Here is a 14,430-nt window from a genome sequence, read left to right as displayed (position 1 = left end):
CCCTACTAAAAGGTACAGATTGGCAGAATGGATAAGAATATGGTCCATCTATACCTTGTCCACAAGAGGCTCAACTTAGAACCAAGGACACAAATAGATAGTAAGTAATAGGTTGGAAAAAGATATTCCATGCAAACAGAAACCAAAGAAAAGCTTGAGTAGCTATAGTAATATTGGACAAAATAGACTTTAAATGTAAAACTTATATAAGAGACAAAGAAGGACAGTATATATTAATAACAAGGGAAATCCACCAAGAAGAAATAGTAATCATAAATATTTATGCACTTAACCACAGTACCCCAAAATATGAGACAATCATTGAAAAAACTGAAGAAATAGAAATTTCTACAATAACAGTTGGAGACTTCAATATACCACTCTCATCAATAGCTAGAATATCTAGGCAGAGGATCAGTAAGGAAACAGAAATCTTGAATAATATGATAAATGAACTAGACCTAACAGACATACATATCATATTGTAACCCACCCCCAAAGCAGGGTATACATTCTTCTCAAGTGCTCATGGATCATTCTCTAGGATAGAATACATAGTGGGTCACAAAATAAGCCTCAACAAAATTTAAAAGATAGAAATTATAAAGTACTTTTTCTGACCACAATGGAATGAAACTGTAAATCAATAACTGTCAGAGAATTGGAAGAGTCACAAATATATGGAGCTTAAACAACTCAATCTTAAACAACCAGAAAAACCTGCAAGTGAAATCAGTAAATATCTTGAGATGAATGAAAACGAGAACACAACATAACAAAACCTATGGGATAAGCAAAGGCAATGCTGAGACAGAAATTTACAGCACCAAATGACTGCATTAAAAAAGAAGCAAGAGCTAAAATCAAAGACCTAACTGTACACCTGGAGGAACTAGAAAAAGAATAGCAAACTAATCCCAAAGCAAGGAGAAGAAAAGAAATAACAAAGATTAGAGCAGAAATAAATGAAATTGAGAATAAAAAGCAATAGAGAGAACCCAACAACACCAAAAGTTGGTTCTTTGAGAATTTCAATAAAATTGACAAACCCTTAGCTAGACTGACAAAGAGAGAAGAGGCAAGTAAATAAAATCAGAATGGTCCTCACAGAAACATAAAGATCATAAGAGGATACTCTAAAGAACTCTATGCCAAGAAATTAGAAAACTTAATGCAATGGACAATAGAAATGAACAACAAGCAAAAGGAATGACAACAACAACAACAAAGGGAAGCCTATGTGGCTCAGTGGTCAAGCACCACCTTCCAACATACAAGGTCCTGGGTTCAATCCCTGGCCCTGGGTACCTAAAAAAAAAAATCTTGTGGTAGACAATGCTTTCTTAGACTTTATACTCAAAGTACAAGTAATGAAAGAAAAATAGATGAATGGGACTCTTCTAAATTCAAAACTTTTTTGCTTCAAAGGACTTTGTCAAGAAAGTGAAAAGGCAACCTACTAAATGAGGAAAATATTTGGAATGTAGCCAATAAAGGTTTAATATCCAGAATATGTAAAGAAATTCTACAACTCAACAATAAAAAACAAGCAACCCAATTTAAAAATGGGCAAAATACTTGAATAGACATTTTTTCTAAAGAGGAAGTAATAATGGCTAAAAAGCACAGGAAAAGATCAGCATCACTAGCTATTGGGGAAATGCAAATCAAAACCACAATGTGATGTAATTTCATACCTACTAGAATGGCTGCTATTTAAAGAAAACCCCAGAAAAGTATAAGGAAAGTTACAGGATAAAACATGGGACTGTATAATATATTGAACCCCGTGGAGAATGATGCCTGTGGTAAATAGTACAAATATAAGAATGTTCTTCCATGAACTATAACAAATGTACATCAGTACTACAATGTGTTAATAGTAGGGCGGTATATGGGAAAAACACACCTAACACAAAATATGGACTATAGTTATCTGTTTTAATATTCTTTCATCAGTTGAAACAAAGATACCACAGCAATACAAAGTGTCAACAATAGGAGGTATTTGGGAATGTCATATATATATATATTTGCCTCTCCCCAAAATGTCATGTTTTTTGCATGACTTTTGTGTTAACCTACAACTTCTCTAATTAAAATAAAATTTTTTGCAATAGTTTTAAATGTATGCTAAGTGAAAGAAACCAGATGCAATGTACTACATATGGTATGGTTCCATTTGTATAAAATGTAAATGTAAATAGTTTTATAAAGACAGAATTAGATTAGTGGTTATGTAGTACTGAGGAAGGTTAGAAGGATTGAGAGGTGATTGCTAAGAGGTATGTGGTGTTTCTTTTTGGAATAGTGAAACTGTTCTAAAATTGAGTGTGGTGATGTGAATGCACAACTCTGTGATTATATTAGGTCATAGATTGTATACTTTGAATGGGTTGTATGGTATGTGAATATATTTCAATAAAACTGCTTTTAAAGAAATAAAGAATATATGTCAATAAAACTGCTTTTAAAGAAAGACAAACCTAATAATAGACTAATAATAATGCATCACCTCCCCCCACATCTTATTACCTCATCATTAGTGCTCCTGTAAAAGAACAGAGTTTTATAGCTGAAAGTACTGCAAGTCTCAGACTCTTGCTAGGAAGGGATCTCTGGGAAAACTCAAAGACAACAGGAGAGGAAAAAACAAGAACACCAGTGGAAATGTTAGCCTGTAACACCTACAGTTATAGTAAACATTAAACACAACCTAGTCCTTGCCAGATAAATATATAGTCTCACAGTTCCTTTTCCCTGACATATCATGTCTTGCTTTCAACAAAAAAATTACATGGCATGTTAAAAGGCAAAAACCACAGTCTGAAGAGATAGGGCAAGCATCAAAGCCAGAGTCAATATGGGCAAGATTTTGGAGTTTTCAGAATCCTGGATTTAAAATAATTAAGATTAATATGCTAATGGTTTCATTTTTACAAGAATAAGGTTCCTAAGTACAGGCATTAAGATTGGAGGCTTGGCATATTGGTCATATTGTACCACTGCTTTCTTGCTTCCGTGGTTTTTGATGAGAGATCAGCACTTAGCCTTATTGAGATTCCCTTGTAAGTGATGTATTGCTTTTCTCTTGCTGCTCTCAGAATCTTCTCTTTATCTTTGGCATTTGTCATTCTGAATAGTTGATACTTAGAGTAAGTCTATTTGGATTTATTCTGTTTGGGGTACTTGCCCTTCTTGAATATTGATATTCATGTCTTTAATAAGGGTTGGAAAATTTTGGGTCAGTATTTCCTCAGATATTCTCTCTACCCATTTTTCATTCTCTTCTCTTTCTGGGACACCTATAACATGTATATTTGTGTATTTTGTGTTGTCATTCAGTTCCCTGAGACTCTGTTTACTTTTTCCCATTCTTTTTTCTGTCTGTTCTCCTCTCTTCTCAAGTTTGGATATTCTGTCCTCAAGTTAATTTATTCCTTCTGTCATTTCAAATCTGGTGTTATATGTCTCTAATGTATTTTTAATCTCAGGTATTATATCTTTCATTCTCAGATGCACTGTTATTTTTTTTGTAGACTTTCAAATTGTTCTTTATATTCACACAGTGTCATCTTAATATCCTTTATCTCTTGAATAATATTTTCCTTCATCTCCTTAAATTAAGGAGATTTGTATGAACATCATTGATTAGTTGTCTTAAATCCTTTCTCTTGTCTGAATTTTTATTTTGTTTTGTTTTTTCCTTTGGCTGGGTCATGCATTCTTGTTTCTTAGTATTGCTTGTTATCTTTTGTTGAATCTAGGCATCTGATTATGTTGTGATTTTACTCTGTTGATCAATTTCTCTCTCTTGCCTAGTAGTTTTATTTCAGAGATCTTCTTTGCTTTTTGGTTCAATTTTTCTAAAACTTTGAGATTGAGCTTTAAACTATCAAAACAGTTGCAGGGAGTCACAAGCAGGGGCATATACTCCATCTAGGGTGCCTAGGAAAAGAAAGAGACAAGACTTTCCTGACTGGCCAGAAGATGGCGCTCTTTGGTAAACCTTTCCATAGAGATGAATCCTTCAGTTTTCACTAATTAGCTCTTCTGAACCAGTGATTCAAAATTGAGTGATGGTGGTTATATAAACTGAATAAAATTACACCCAGCCCTTAACCACACCCTTCTTCTTCCCAGGGAGGAATATGTCCATTCCCCTTCCCATTGGCCACTCAGCCACAGGTAAAACCAGTGTCCTTGTGAGGGCTGGATGGTGTTCCCAGCAGTGGGGGCAGTGACTCATGGTTGGTTTTCCCTTTGGTCTCTTCATCCCCAGTATTTCCTGGATGCTGCATGCATCACTCTCCTGGTCTGCAGATCCCCAAAGTGGCTTTCTCAGATAACTTCTATGTTTTCTCTCCCCTACTTTGCAAGAAAGTTGAGTCCTCCTGAGCTACTCTGACACCATTCTCCTTTCTGCCTCCACATTCTTAACTGCTCCCCTTTAGTATTTCTTGTAGGGAAGGTCTCTTGATGAAAATTCTCAGTTTCTGTTTATCTATAGTATTTTAAACTCTCCCTTATTTTTGAAGGAGAGTTTTTCTGGATAAAGAATTCTTGGTTGGCAGTTTTATCCTTTCAATACCTTAAATATATCATATCATTGCCTTCTTGCCTCCATGATTTCTGATAGATATTTGGCCCTTAGTGTTATTGAGCATAGCTTGTATGTGATCAATCACTTTTCTCTTGCTGCTTTTAGAATTCTCTTTATCTTTGGCATTTCACATTCTTATTAGTATTTGTCTCAGAGTAGGGCTATTCAGTTTTATTCTTTTTGGAGTCATACTTCTTGAACATGTATATTTATGTCTTTCATAAGAATTAAGAATTTTTCAGACATTATTTCTTCCAATATTCTTTCTGCCCCCTTTCCCTATCCATGGCATGTAAGTTCCCTGAGACCCTGCTCAATTTTTTCTATTCTTTTCCCTATATGTTCTTCTGTCTATAAGATTTCAGATGTCCTACCTTCTAGTTTGCTGATCCTTTCTTATACCTGTTCAAATCTGTTGTATTCTTCTAGTGTATTTTTAATCTCTTCTCTTGTGCCCTTCATTCCAATAAGTTCTGTTATTTTCCTTTGTATGCTTTCAAATTCTTCTTTATGCTCATACAGGATATTCTTAATATCCTTTATGTCTTTAGCCATATTTTCTTTCATCTCATTTAATTGATTTAGGAGATACATTTGAACATTAATTGATTAGTTGATTCAAATTCTGTGTCTCCTCCAAAGTTTTAATTTGTTCCTTCAACTGGGCCATATCTTCATGTTTCTTAGTGTGGCTTATTATGTTTTGCTGATGTTTAGACTGCTGTCTTGTGAGTTTGTTCTGAAGGTCAGTTTCCCTCTCTTGCCTTGGGTTTATTGTTGTTTGGCTTTGTGCTAAGGCTTTTCTTTGACACTTGCTCTACCTTATTCTAGAGCTTTAAAGTTGCCTGTGTTTAACTGCTCAAAACAGGACAGGGGACCACAAAAGGGGCACAGACCAGTTCAAGGGGCCCTGAGAAAAGGATCAGGAAAGGCACTAAAAAAGCTTTTTGTGTTCTTGCCAAAACTGCTTCCCTGTTCTGCACAGCAGATGGTACTCTTTGGCAAACCAATAGGCTTCCTCAGGCTGCATTTCCCTGTCCTGACCAGCAGACAGTGTACTTTGGCAAACTATTATCTTCAGGCCTAAGGAGGAAGTGTATTTTTTCAGCCTTCATAGGTGGTGTTTAAACAATGGCCAAGGTGATCTTTTATATGTCCTTTGACAAGAGGAAGCAGGTTTTCCCTAGGGCTTTTTTTGGTTTGTGTTTTTTGGCAGTTTCAATTTGCTGGCTTTTCCTATATTCCATGCAGTATATATCTTGGAAAACAAACAACCCTACACAAACCAAGAAATTCATGACTGTGTGTTTCTCAAGTCCCATTGTCCCTAAGCCTGCTTTTTACCGTTCAGAATGTTTATGACAACAGTAGAAAATTATAAGCACCCCATTCCCTTTCAAGAAATCCAGTGCTTAGATTGATAGAGCAATATGGAGCTTACATTGTTGGCTAGCATTAGCTCAGAGATGAATGTCTAAGTAGAGGGATTTGAGATAGTGTTTTGCAATTCTAATGGCTTGGATGTTGTGCAGGGGAGTCAGAAGTTTCTGATGTGTAGTGTGAGAATGCAGAGATTTTGAGGGTGTCAGGGGTGTGTCTTCAGGATGAGAAGACCACTGAGTATAATGACTTTGACATTTTTCAGTAGTGGATATTTCTACAAAGGCATAAGAAGCCAGATGACAGCAGCTACTCTATAGTGGGTACAATTTGGCATAGGTGCCCAGAGATCAAACTGTAGTCCAACCCTCCTGTATCAAAGAGAGTACAGTGAAGATCCAGAAGGCAATATGTAAATTTGAAGCCCCATTCCCCAAACTCCCTCTCTCCAAACAACGTGAAGGCATTTGTGCTTTCCTTGACATGCTCCATCTCAAGTGGGAGAATGTGGGTGGAGAATGGAGAATGAATGAATCCCTGAAAGATTGAACATTTGATTTAAAGAGACCGAGTTATCCAACAGAACCTATTTTTAAACTGGAAGAGACTGAGATCTCAATTACTCAGTCCTTGTCACTATTAATTGGAATGTAGTTCTAGAGAAAGTTTAGTTTAGCTACTATTTTAGAGATTTGTTTTCATACTTGAGTTGTCATATGTACAATTTTGATACTTCTACATGAGCTTAGAATGTTAAAGTGTGGCTGGAGCATAGTAAGTGAACTAGAGTGGTATGTGATGAGATTGGAGATGCAAGTTGGTATTTGATTATACATTGGTCTTGTAGTCCATTGTAAGAAGTTTGAACTTTGTGTAAATTGTAATGGGAAGTCTTTGGATAAATATTAAGCAAATAATTTATGTTATAAAAGGATTTATTTTTATAACATAAATAATATATATATTTTATAACATAAATAGAAGCAGGAGTAGAAGCTGAGAAACTAGAAACTAGAAGACTATTGCACTAGTCTCTGCAAATAATGATAGTGGTCTAGACAAGACAGGTAGCAATGGAAAGGGATAGAAGGAATTATATTTGGGATATATTTTGGAGTTAGAATTGATGTTAATTTGTGCATGACATTTTATAACTGTTACATCTTCTTAGAGAATTGTACCCTTCTTACAAGAAAATAAAATAGGATTAGAGAATATCCTGACTTTTCAATTGAATGTAATTAGAGATCTTTTGTATCTTAAGACAGTAATGCAATTCAACAGTCTGAGATGAATGAAGATGAAACTGATATAAGGGCAAATCTGGCTTTTGAACATTACCTCTGTCCTTCCCATCTCAAGCCCAGTCCCCGTTTAAAATTTTAGGTGTCACATTTGGTACTGAAGGAGTAAGTTTCCTGTTTCAAAAGTTCTCACCACTCCCTTCCCACTCATCCCCCTTCTCTGCCTGATAGTCCAATTGTTATCATTTTGCTTAGTGTAGCCAACTTTGTCTCAAGATCTTCAGGCAAAATTCTGTCACTCCTTGTGTGGTTCATGTTGAACCATGACACCCCTGGAGACTGCTTTCTAATTCCCTTGCCATAGGCTCTCCACTGACTATAGTAGTAGGTATTCCCTAGGCCCTGCTGTCATAGTCACTCAACTTTGCAGATCTTCAGTGGTCCGAAGGACAATAAGTAATTAACCTATACATGGTCTTTATTAACTCTTTTGACTCTAGCCCTTGGTTGTCAGAAATCTTGCTGGCTTGTTTTAGGGATCAGATACAAATATTGGGTAGGAAGTTAAATTAGGTGGCTACCTTGACAAAAATGTTTATGAGCCTCTCAGTATGTTTAAAATGTAATATTCAGGATACATCTTTCATAGAGAGTCACTCTATCAGGATACTAACTGTAAGTAAGCATCTGAGATTTGTTTATCATGGGTCAATTCTGTGATTTACAAATCACTGCTCTACTAGAAGGGATTTGGTATGACATTTTAATCTGTAACTATTTTTTCCTCAAAGTTTTCTATTGCCCATTGGGTGAGGGTAGAAGACTACAGCTCTTGGGAAAATATATTTATAGTCAGAACTCATGGTTAACATTAATTTTTTTTTAACATGAAGAGTTATTTATAATCTAGACACACAATGTTTTTCAGCCACCAAGAAACTTCAGGGATGTAAGGCTGGGGTATTTGATTTTACTTAACTCTGTAAAGGATAATTAGGAGAGACATAGCTGGATATATGACATTAATGGGTCACTTATCAGCGTCTACTTTTCTTTTACATTTTCTTTCTTGGAGAATTTGCTACTTTAACATTTGTCTTATATATGTTTAAAGGGGTATAAATTGCACAAAAAATGTTTAAATATTTTCAAAATGTAGTTTAAAGTACTAAAAATTGAAATTAAAGTAACTTTTTGTTTTGTTGTTTTTTTCCGTAGGATGGGGATGAGATAAATTCATTCTTGTTATGTTGTTCTCAATTTGCAACTCAGTTAGAAGAAGCAGTTAATGAAGAACATAATGTATGTATTCTGTATAAACTGCCAAGGGAATAATATTGAAACTTACATTGATTGTTGGAACTTGAATGTGATTTCTGGTCAGCAATATTAGCCTATATTTAGTGACTTAAGGAGTAATAAAGTGTATTAGAAAGAATTATTTATTTTTCTTTAATTTTTAACATAGGCATTTAGAGCTGTGAATTTTCCTTTAAGTACAGCATTGATTGGGTCATTTGTATTTTCAAATGTAGCATTAATACTTTATTGTGTTTTAGAAAAGTAAATTTATATTTCAAATATAATGCATAATTAATGAAAATTTTAAAAAATAAAGGCATGCAAAAAGAATAAAAATCACCATAATCTTATTTCTCAGAGATGACAAACTACTGTTACCATATTTTTATTTACCTTCTTGTTTTTTCTTAACTATACAATATATTATTTTTTAAAAAGTGAAATCATATTGTGCACATGATTTGGTAATACACTTTCATCTTAACAATATTTCATGCTCGTTTTACCCTTTTGAAATTTGTTGAGTCTTTTGGGTCTTGTTGAGGTTTGTTGGTTATTTATTTAAAGTATTCCAATTTTGTTGGAAATGATAGCCATAGTGTCTATAATAAGGTTCAGAATTATGCCTCTGTAACATATACCCAACTGTTTTAATGGATTAAGATTAATAACGTATTTTTCTAGGGTGCATAGCTCCAAGCCACTGTACCAGTTGTGTCAGTTTTGACCCCTGATGTTAGACGAATGGCAGACTTTGAAAGTGATGAGCTTGGATATTTAACTGAAGAAATTTCCAAACTAAGCTGCTGCTTTTAGCATATAGCAAAATTTGAAAGGAAAGGGATAAGCTGAGAACTGAACTCCTGGGCACAAAGAAACCAGAAATTGATGGTTTGGGAAATTCTGAGCTTCTAGAAAACAAGTTCCCAGAGAATAGAGCCCCACATGAGGATTTAATTCAACACGGAACCAGTCTTTTCACTGTTAGGTCAGGATTGGAAATGCAGTTATCCAGGAAGGATTTGTGGAAAATCCTATTGTTTGGTGGCTTGGATCCCTCGTTCCTGCATGCTAAGCCAATGAGGTTTTTTTTTTTTTTGTGAGATCTGTATGAATGGAACCACTGTCAGTCTGATCTAAACTAAAAGGGACAAAAGGGAAAGAGTAAAAGAAATGATTTTAAGACCAAAACTGTGAAAGCTCTGGTCTGGATTTAAGACATCTTCTTGGGCCAAGAGAGGGACCCTACCCATGTGTGCAGACAATAAGTTTTCCCTGGCATTTGAAGAAAATAGATCATCCACCCCATTTTTTCCAGGGAGAATGCTGTTGCCCCAGGCTTTAGAGAGGATGGAGCACATTTCCCAGGGTTGAGTAGAGTTAGGTTGGCACCCCACTGTTCTGAGGATGTTGGGCCTATGCCCCAGAGATTGGGGAGAGTGTGGCTTTCACTCCAGTGATCTCTCAAGGTGAGGCCTAGATTTCAGTTGCTACCAGGATACTTGGTGAGGATAGAACTGGGAAGATGGTCAATGGACAAGCCCTGCTCTTGAGGTCCCAAGGGGAAGAAAGTTTCATTCTACAGATGACTTTGAGACTTTGAAATCTAATGGAGTATGCCCTGTAGGTTTTCAGAACACTTTGGGACGCATGACCCCTGTTTTCCTTCCAATATCCCTCTATGGTAATGAGAACGTTTATTCTATAGCTGTTCCTCCTTTGTGTATTGGAAGCATTTACCTTGCTTTCTAAGGTAAAGCAGGTCTGCAGCTGTAGGGGAATTTTACCCCATGAGAGACTGCATGCCTATAACCCTTTTTAAAAAATTGTTAGGCCAGTAAAAAGAATTTATTGGGAAATGGGGGAAAGAACAGAGCTTGCTGAGAATTGGGAGAGAAGGATGGAAATACACACGAAGATTTGGTGTGGGCTCCTCTAGGCAGAAAAAGGCAGAAAACTCTGGCTTGTGTGGTTACCTTTGTTTTAGAAAAATTTATTTTAATTATTCATTTTTCCCCACCCCCTTGTTTTTCACTTGCTGAGTCTGTTTGTCTTCATTGTTTCTTTAGGAGACATCAGGAGTGGAACCTGGAAACTCTAATGTGGGAGAGGGTGGCTAATTGCTTGAGCCACCTCTGCTCCCTGTTTTGTTGTGTCTCTCATGTTTTTTTCTCCCGGAGTCTCTTGTTGTGTCTTGTTGTGTTAGCTTGCTGCACCTACCCATTGTGTCAATTTGCTGTCTTCTTTAGGAGGCACCAGGAACCTTTGCTCCCTGCTTTGTTGTGTCTCTCATTATGATTTTTTCTTCTTGTGTCTCTTGTTGTGTCAGCTTGCTGCACCTTCCTGTCATGCCAGTTCGCTGTCTTCTTTAGGAGGCACTGGGATCCGAACCAGTGACCTCCCATGTGGTAGGTGGGAGCCCAGTCTCCTGAGCCACATCTGCTTCCTGTGTGTTGTTACTTTTTAAACTATTAATTATTCCTCCCTTTGCTAATGCTAAGGGTAGGGGCCCCAGCTGTTATTTTAATCAGATTTTTAAAATGAGATATTGTACTTAGCATTGTTACTAAAATGATTTAAGGCTTTTTTGAATATGATGGAATGAATGCATTTTGCATATGGAAAGAACATGTCTTTTTGGGATCTGGAGGGTAAAGTGTAACCATTTGAAGCTTTTTGTGGATCCCAGAAAATTTTATGTTCTTGGAGCTAGTCTATTAATATTCCTGTGGGCATGGGATGCTTTGACTGGATGGGATTCAGTAGGTGGCATATTTGATTGGATTGTTTCAGTGAGGCATTACCAAGGCTGGGTCTTGGTCCTCTTGCTAGAGGCCTTTATAAACAGAGGACTGAAAGCACAGAGGCACCCACAGAAAAAGAGTGGCAGAGACAGAGAAACCCTAAGAGGCTGGGAGAGAGGTCCTTGAAGCTGAAGCCTGGCTCAGCAGAACACAGAAGCATGGATAGAGGTGTCCAAGAGGCTAAGAGAGATGCCTGGAGGAGAGGGGAGAGGGGAGAGATGAGCCATATGCCTTATCACCCACCACTAAGCTTGGGTCATTTTAATCATTTTGCTTATCATTTCTCATAAGCAGCATGTAATTTAATTTTATTTTTGAAACCAATATAACTGTTTTTATTCATTTTGTCTAATAATTTAAATTTTTTATCAAAACAGATAGATGTGATCTTTTATCTTATTTTTGCTTTCTGTTCAAATGATTCTTTGTGTTTTTCTCTGTTTATTGTCTTATGGACAATGCTTTTTTTCCTTGTCTTTTTTCCCCAGTTATTTCAAAGATGCAAAATTTTAACTAAAATATTTTAACAACAAAGGTAATATGTATTCACTGCAATAAATTCAAACAACACAAAAATGGATAAGGCAAAATCAAAGTCCTTTCTTTCCTTTATTCATCATTTCATGTATTTCCCAGGGGTTATCATTGTTGATAAGTGAGTGTGTATCATATCAGAACATGTTCTATGCATATAAACTTTATGCATATCTATTTCTCAACAAAATGTGGTCATATTGTTTTGCTTCTTATATTTAACAAAAGATTGTGGTCATCTGTCATTTCACTGCAGCACATATAGATCATGGTTTTCAATGGCATTGTTTTAAAATTTTATGGAGGTACAAAAGGATTTAATTTTGAGGAGGTCCCATTTATCTGCTTTTTCTTTTGCTGCTCATGCTTTGGGTGTGAAGTTCATGAAGCCATTTCCTATTACAAGGTGCTGTAGATACTTCCCACAATACAATGTATTGTCTTCCAAAGTCTTTATACTCTTGGCTCTTCTATTTAGATCTTTGATCCATCTTAAGTTGATTTTTGTATAAAGTGTGAGATGGTAATCCTCTCTCATTCCTTTGCATGTGGTATCCAGGTCTCCAAGCATCATTTGTTGAAGATGCCATTCTTTCCCAGTTTAGTGGGATTGGTGGCCTTGTTGAATATCAGATGACTGTATATGTGAGGATCTATATCAGAACTCTCAATTCGGTTCCATTGGACAGTATGTCTATCCTTGTGCCAATACCATGCCATTTTGACTACTATAACTTTGTAGTATGTTTTAAAGTTAGGTAGTGTGATTCCTCTGATTTCATTTTTCTTTTTCGATATGTTTAGCTATTTGGGGCCTCCTTCTCTTCCAAACAAATTTCATAGTTTTTCCAGTTCATTAAAAAATGCTGTGTTGATTTTTATTGGAATTGTCATTAAATCTGTAGATCAGTTTGGGTAGGATAGACATCTTAATAATATTTAGTATTCCTATCCATGAACAGGGAATATTCTTCCATTTATTTAGGTCTTCTTTGATTTCCTTGAACAGTGTTGTGTAGTTTTCTGTGTATAAGTCTTTTACATCTTTACTTAAATAAATTCCTAGGTATTTGATTTTTTAATTTACTACTGTATATGTTATCTGTTTATTGATTTCCTCCTCAGATTGCTCATTATTGGGGTACAGAAATGCTACTTATTTTTGTGCATTGATCTTATAACCTGCAGCTTTACTGAACTCATTTATAAGTTCTAAAACCTTTGTTGTAGATTTCTCAGGGCTTTCTATGTATAGGATCATACTGCAAATAGTGAAATTTTGACTTCTTCCTTTCTAATTTGGATACCTTTTTTATCTGTTTCTTACCTCAGTGCTCAAGCAAGTACTTTTAACACAATGTTAAATAGGAACAGTGATTGTGGGCATCCTTGTCTTGTTCCTGATCATTAAGGGAAAGATTTTAGGATTTCACCATTGTAAATGATATTAGCTGTAGGTTTTTCATATATGTCCTTTATTATATTCAGAAAGTTTCCTTCTATTCCTATCTTTTGCAGTGTTTTTATCAGGAAAGGGTATTGTGTTTTGTCAAATGCTTTTTCTGCATCTATATATATGATCATATGATTTTTTTCCTTCAATCTGTTTATGTGGTGTATTACAATGATTGATTTTCTTATGTTGAACCATCCTTGCATATACCAGGGATGAAACCCACTTGGTCATGGTATATAATTCGTTTGATGTATTGTTGAATATGAATACAAGTATTTTGTTAAGAATTTTAGCATCTAGTTTCATTAGAGAGATTGGTCTATAATTTTCCTGTCTTGTGGTGTCTTTGTTTACCTTTGTTATTAGGGTAATGTTGGCATCATAGAATGGATTAGGCAATGTTCCTTCTATTTCAATTTTTTGGAAGAGTTTAAGCAAGATTGGTGCTAGTTCTTTCTAGAATGTTTGTTAGAATTCACCTGTGAAGCCATCTGGCCTGGGGTTCTTCTTAGTTGAGAGGTTTTTAATGACTGATTCTATCTCTTTACTTGTGATTGGTTTGTTGAGATCATCAATTTCTTCTTTCATTAATGTAGGCTGCTTATGTGTTTCTAGGAATTTGTCCATTTACTCTAAATTGTCCTTCTTTTTGGCATATAGTTTTTCAAAATATTCTCTTATGAGAGTCTTTATTTCTGTGGGGTCAGTGGTGATATCCCCTTTCTCACTTCTTATTTTATGTATTTGCATCTTCTCTCTCTTTTTCTTTGTTAGTCTAGCTAAGGGTTTGTTAATTTTATTGATCTTCTCAAAGAACCAACTCTTTGTTTTGTGTATTTTTTCTAGTGCTTTCTAATTTTCTATTTCATTTAGTTCTGCTCTGATCTTTGTTATTTCTTTCTTTCTTCTTCATTTGGTGTTCATTTGTTGTTGTTTTTTTTTTCTTTACTAATTCCTCCAAGTGTCCTGGTGGTAAGCCTCCCTGGCGCTGAGGGATTACTACCAATCACCAGCTGGTGATGCAACTAGAAAAAGACCTTGAATAAAAGGGGAAAATGGTAAAGATAAATGAGTTTATATGGCTAAGAGACTTCAAAATGAGCGACA

General features: G+C 35.6%; 1 protein-coding gene across 14 annotated transcripts in view; it reads left to right on the top strand.

Annotated features, from left to right (window-relative positions):
* The window catches only part of CCDC7 (coiled-coil domain containing 7), a 568,294-nt gene that overhangs the window by 48,815 nt on the left and 505,049 nt on the right, over positions 1-14,430 (top strand). For all 14 annotated transcript variants that reach the window (XM_058297711.2, XM_058297712.2, XM_058297715.2 and 11 more), the window contains one exon: positions 8,446-8,529. In XM_058297711.2, the coding sequence (XP_058153694.1) occupies positions 8,446-8,529 (84 nt within the window). The remainder of the gene's footprint in view (positions 1-8,445; positions 8,530-14,430) is intronic.

Source organism: Dasypus novemcinctus, chromosome 5 (genome assembly GCF_030445035.2).
Source record: "Dasypus novemcinctus isolate mDasNov1 chromosome 5, mDasNov1.1.hap2, whole genome shotgun sequence".
Classification (NCBI taxonomy): Eukaryota; Metazoa; Chordata; class Mammalia; order Cingulata; family Dasypodidae; genus Dasypus; species Dasypus novemcinctus.
This window is presented reverse-complemented; position numbering and strand designations above follow the sequence as displayed.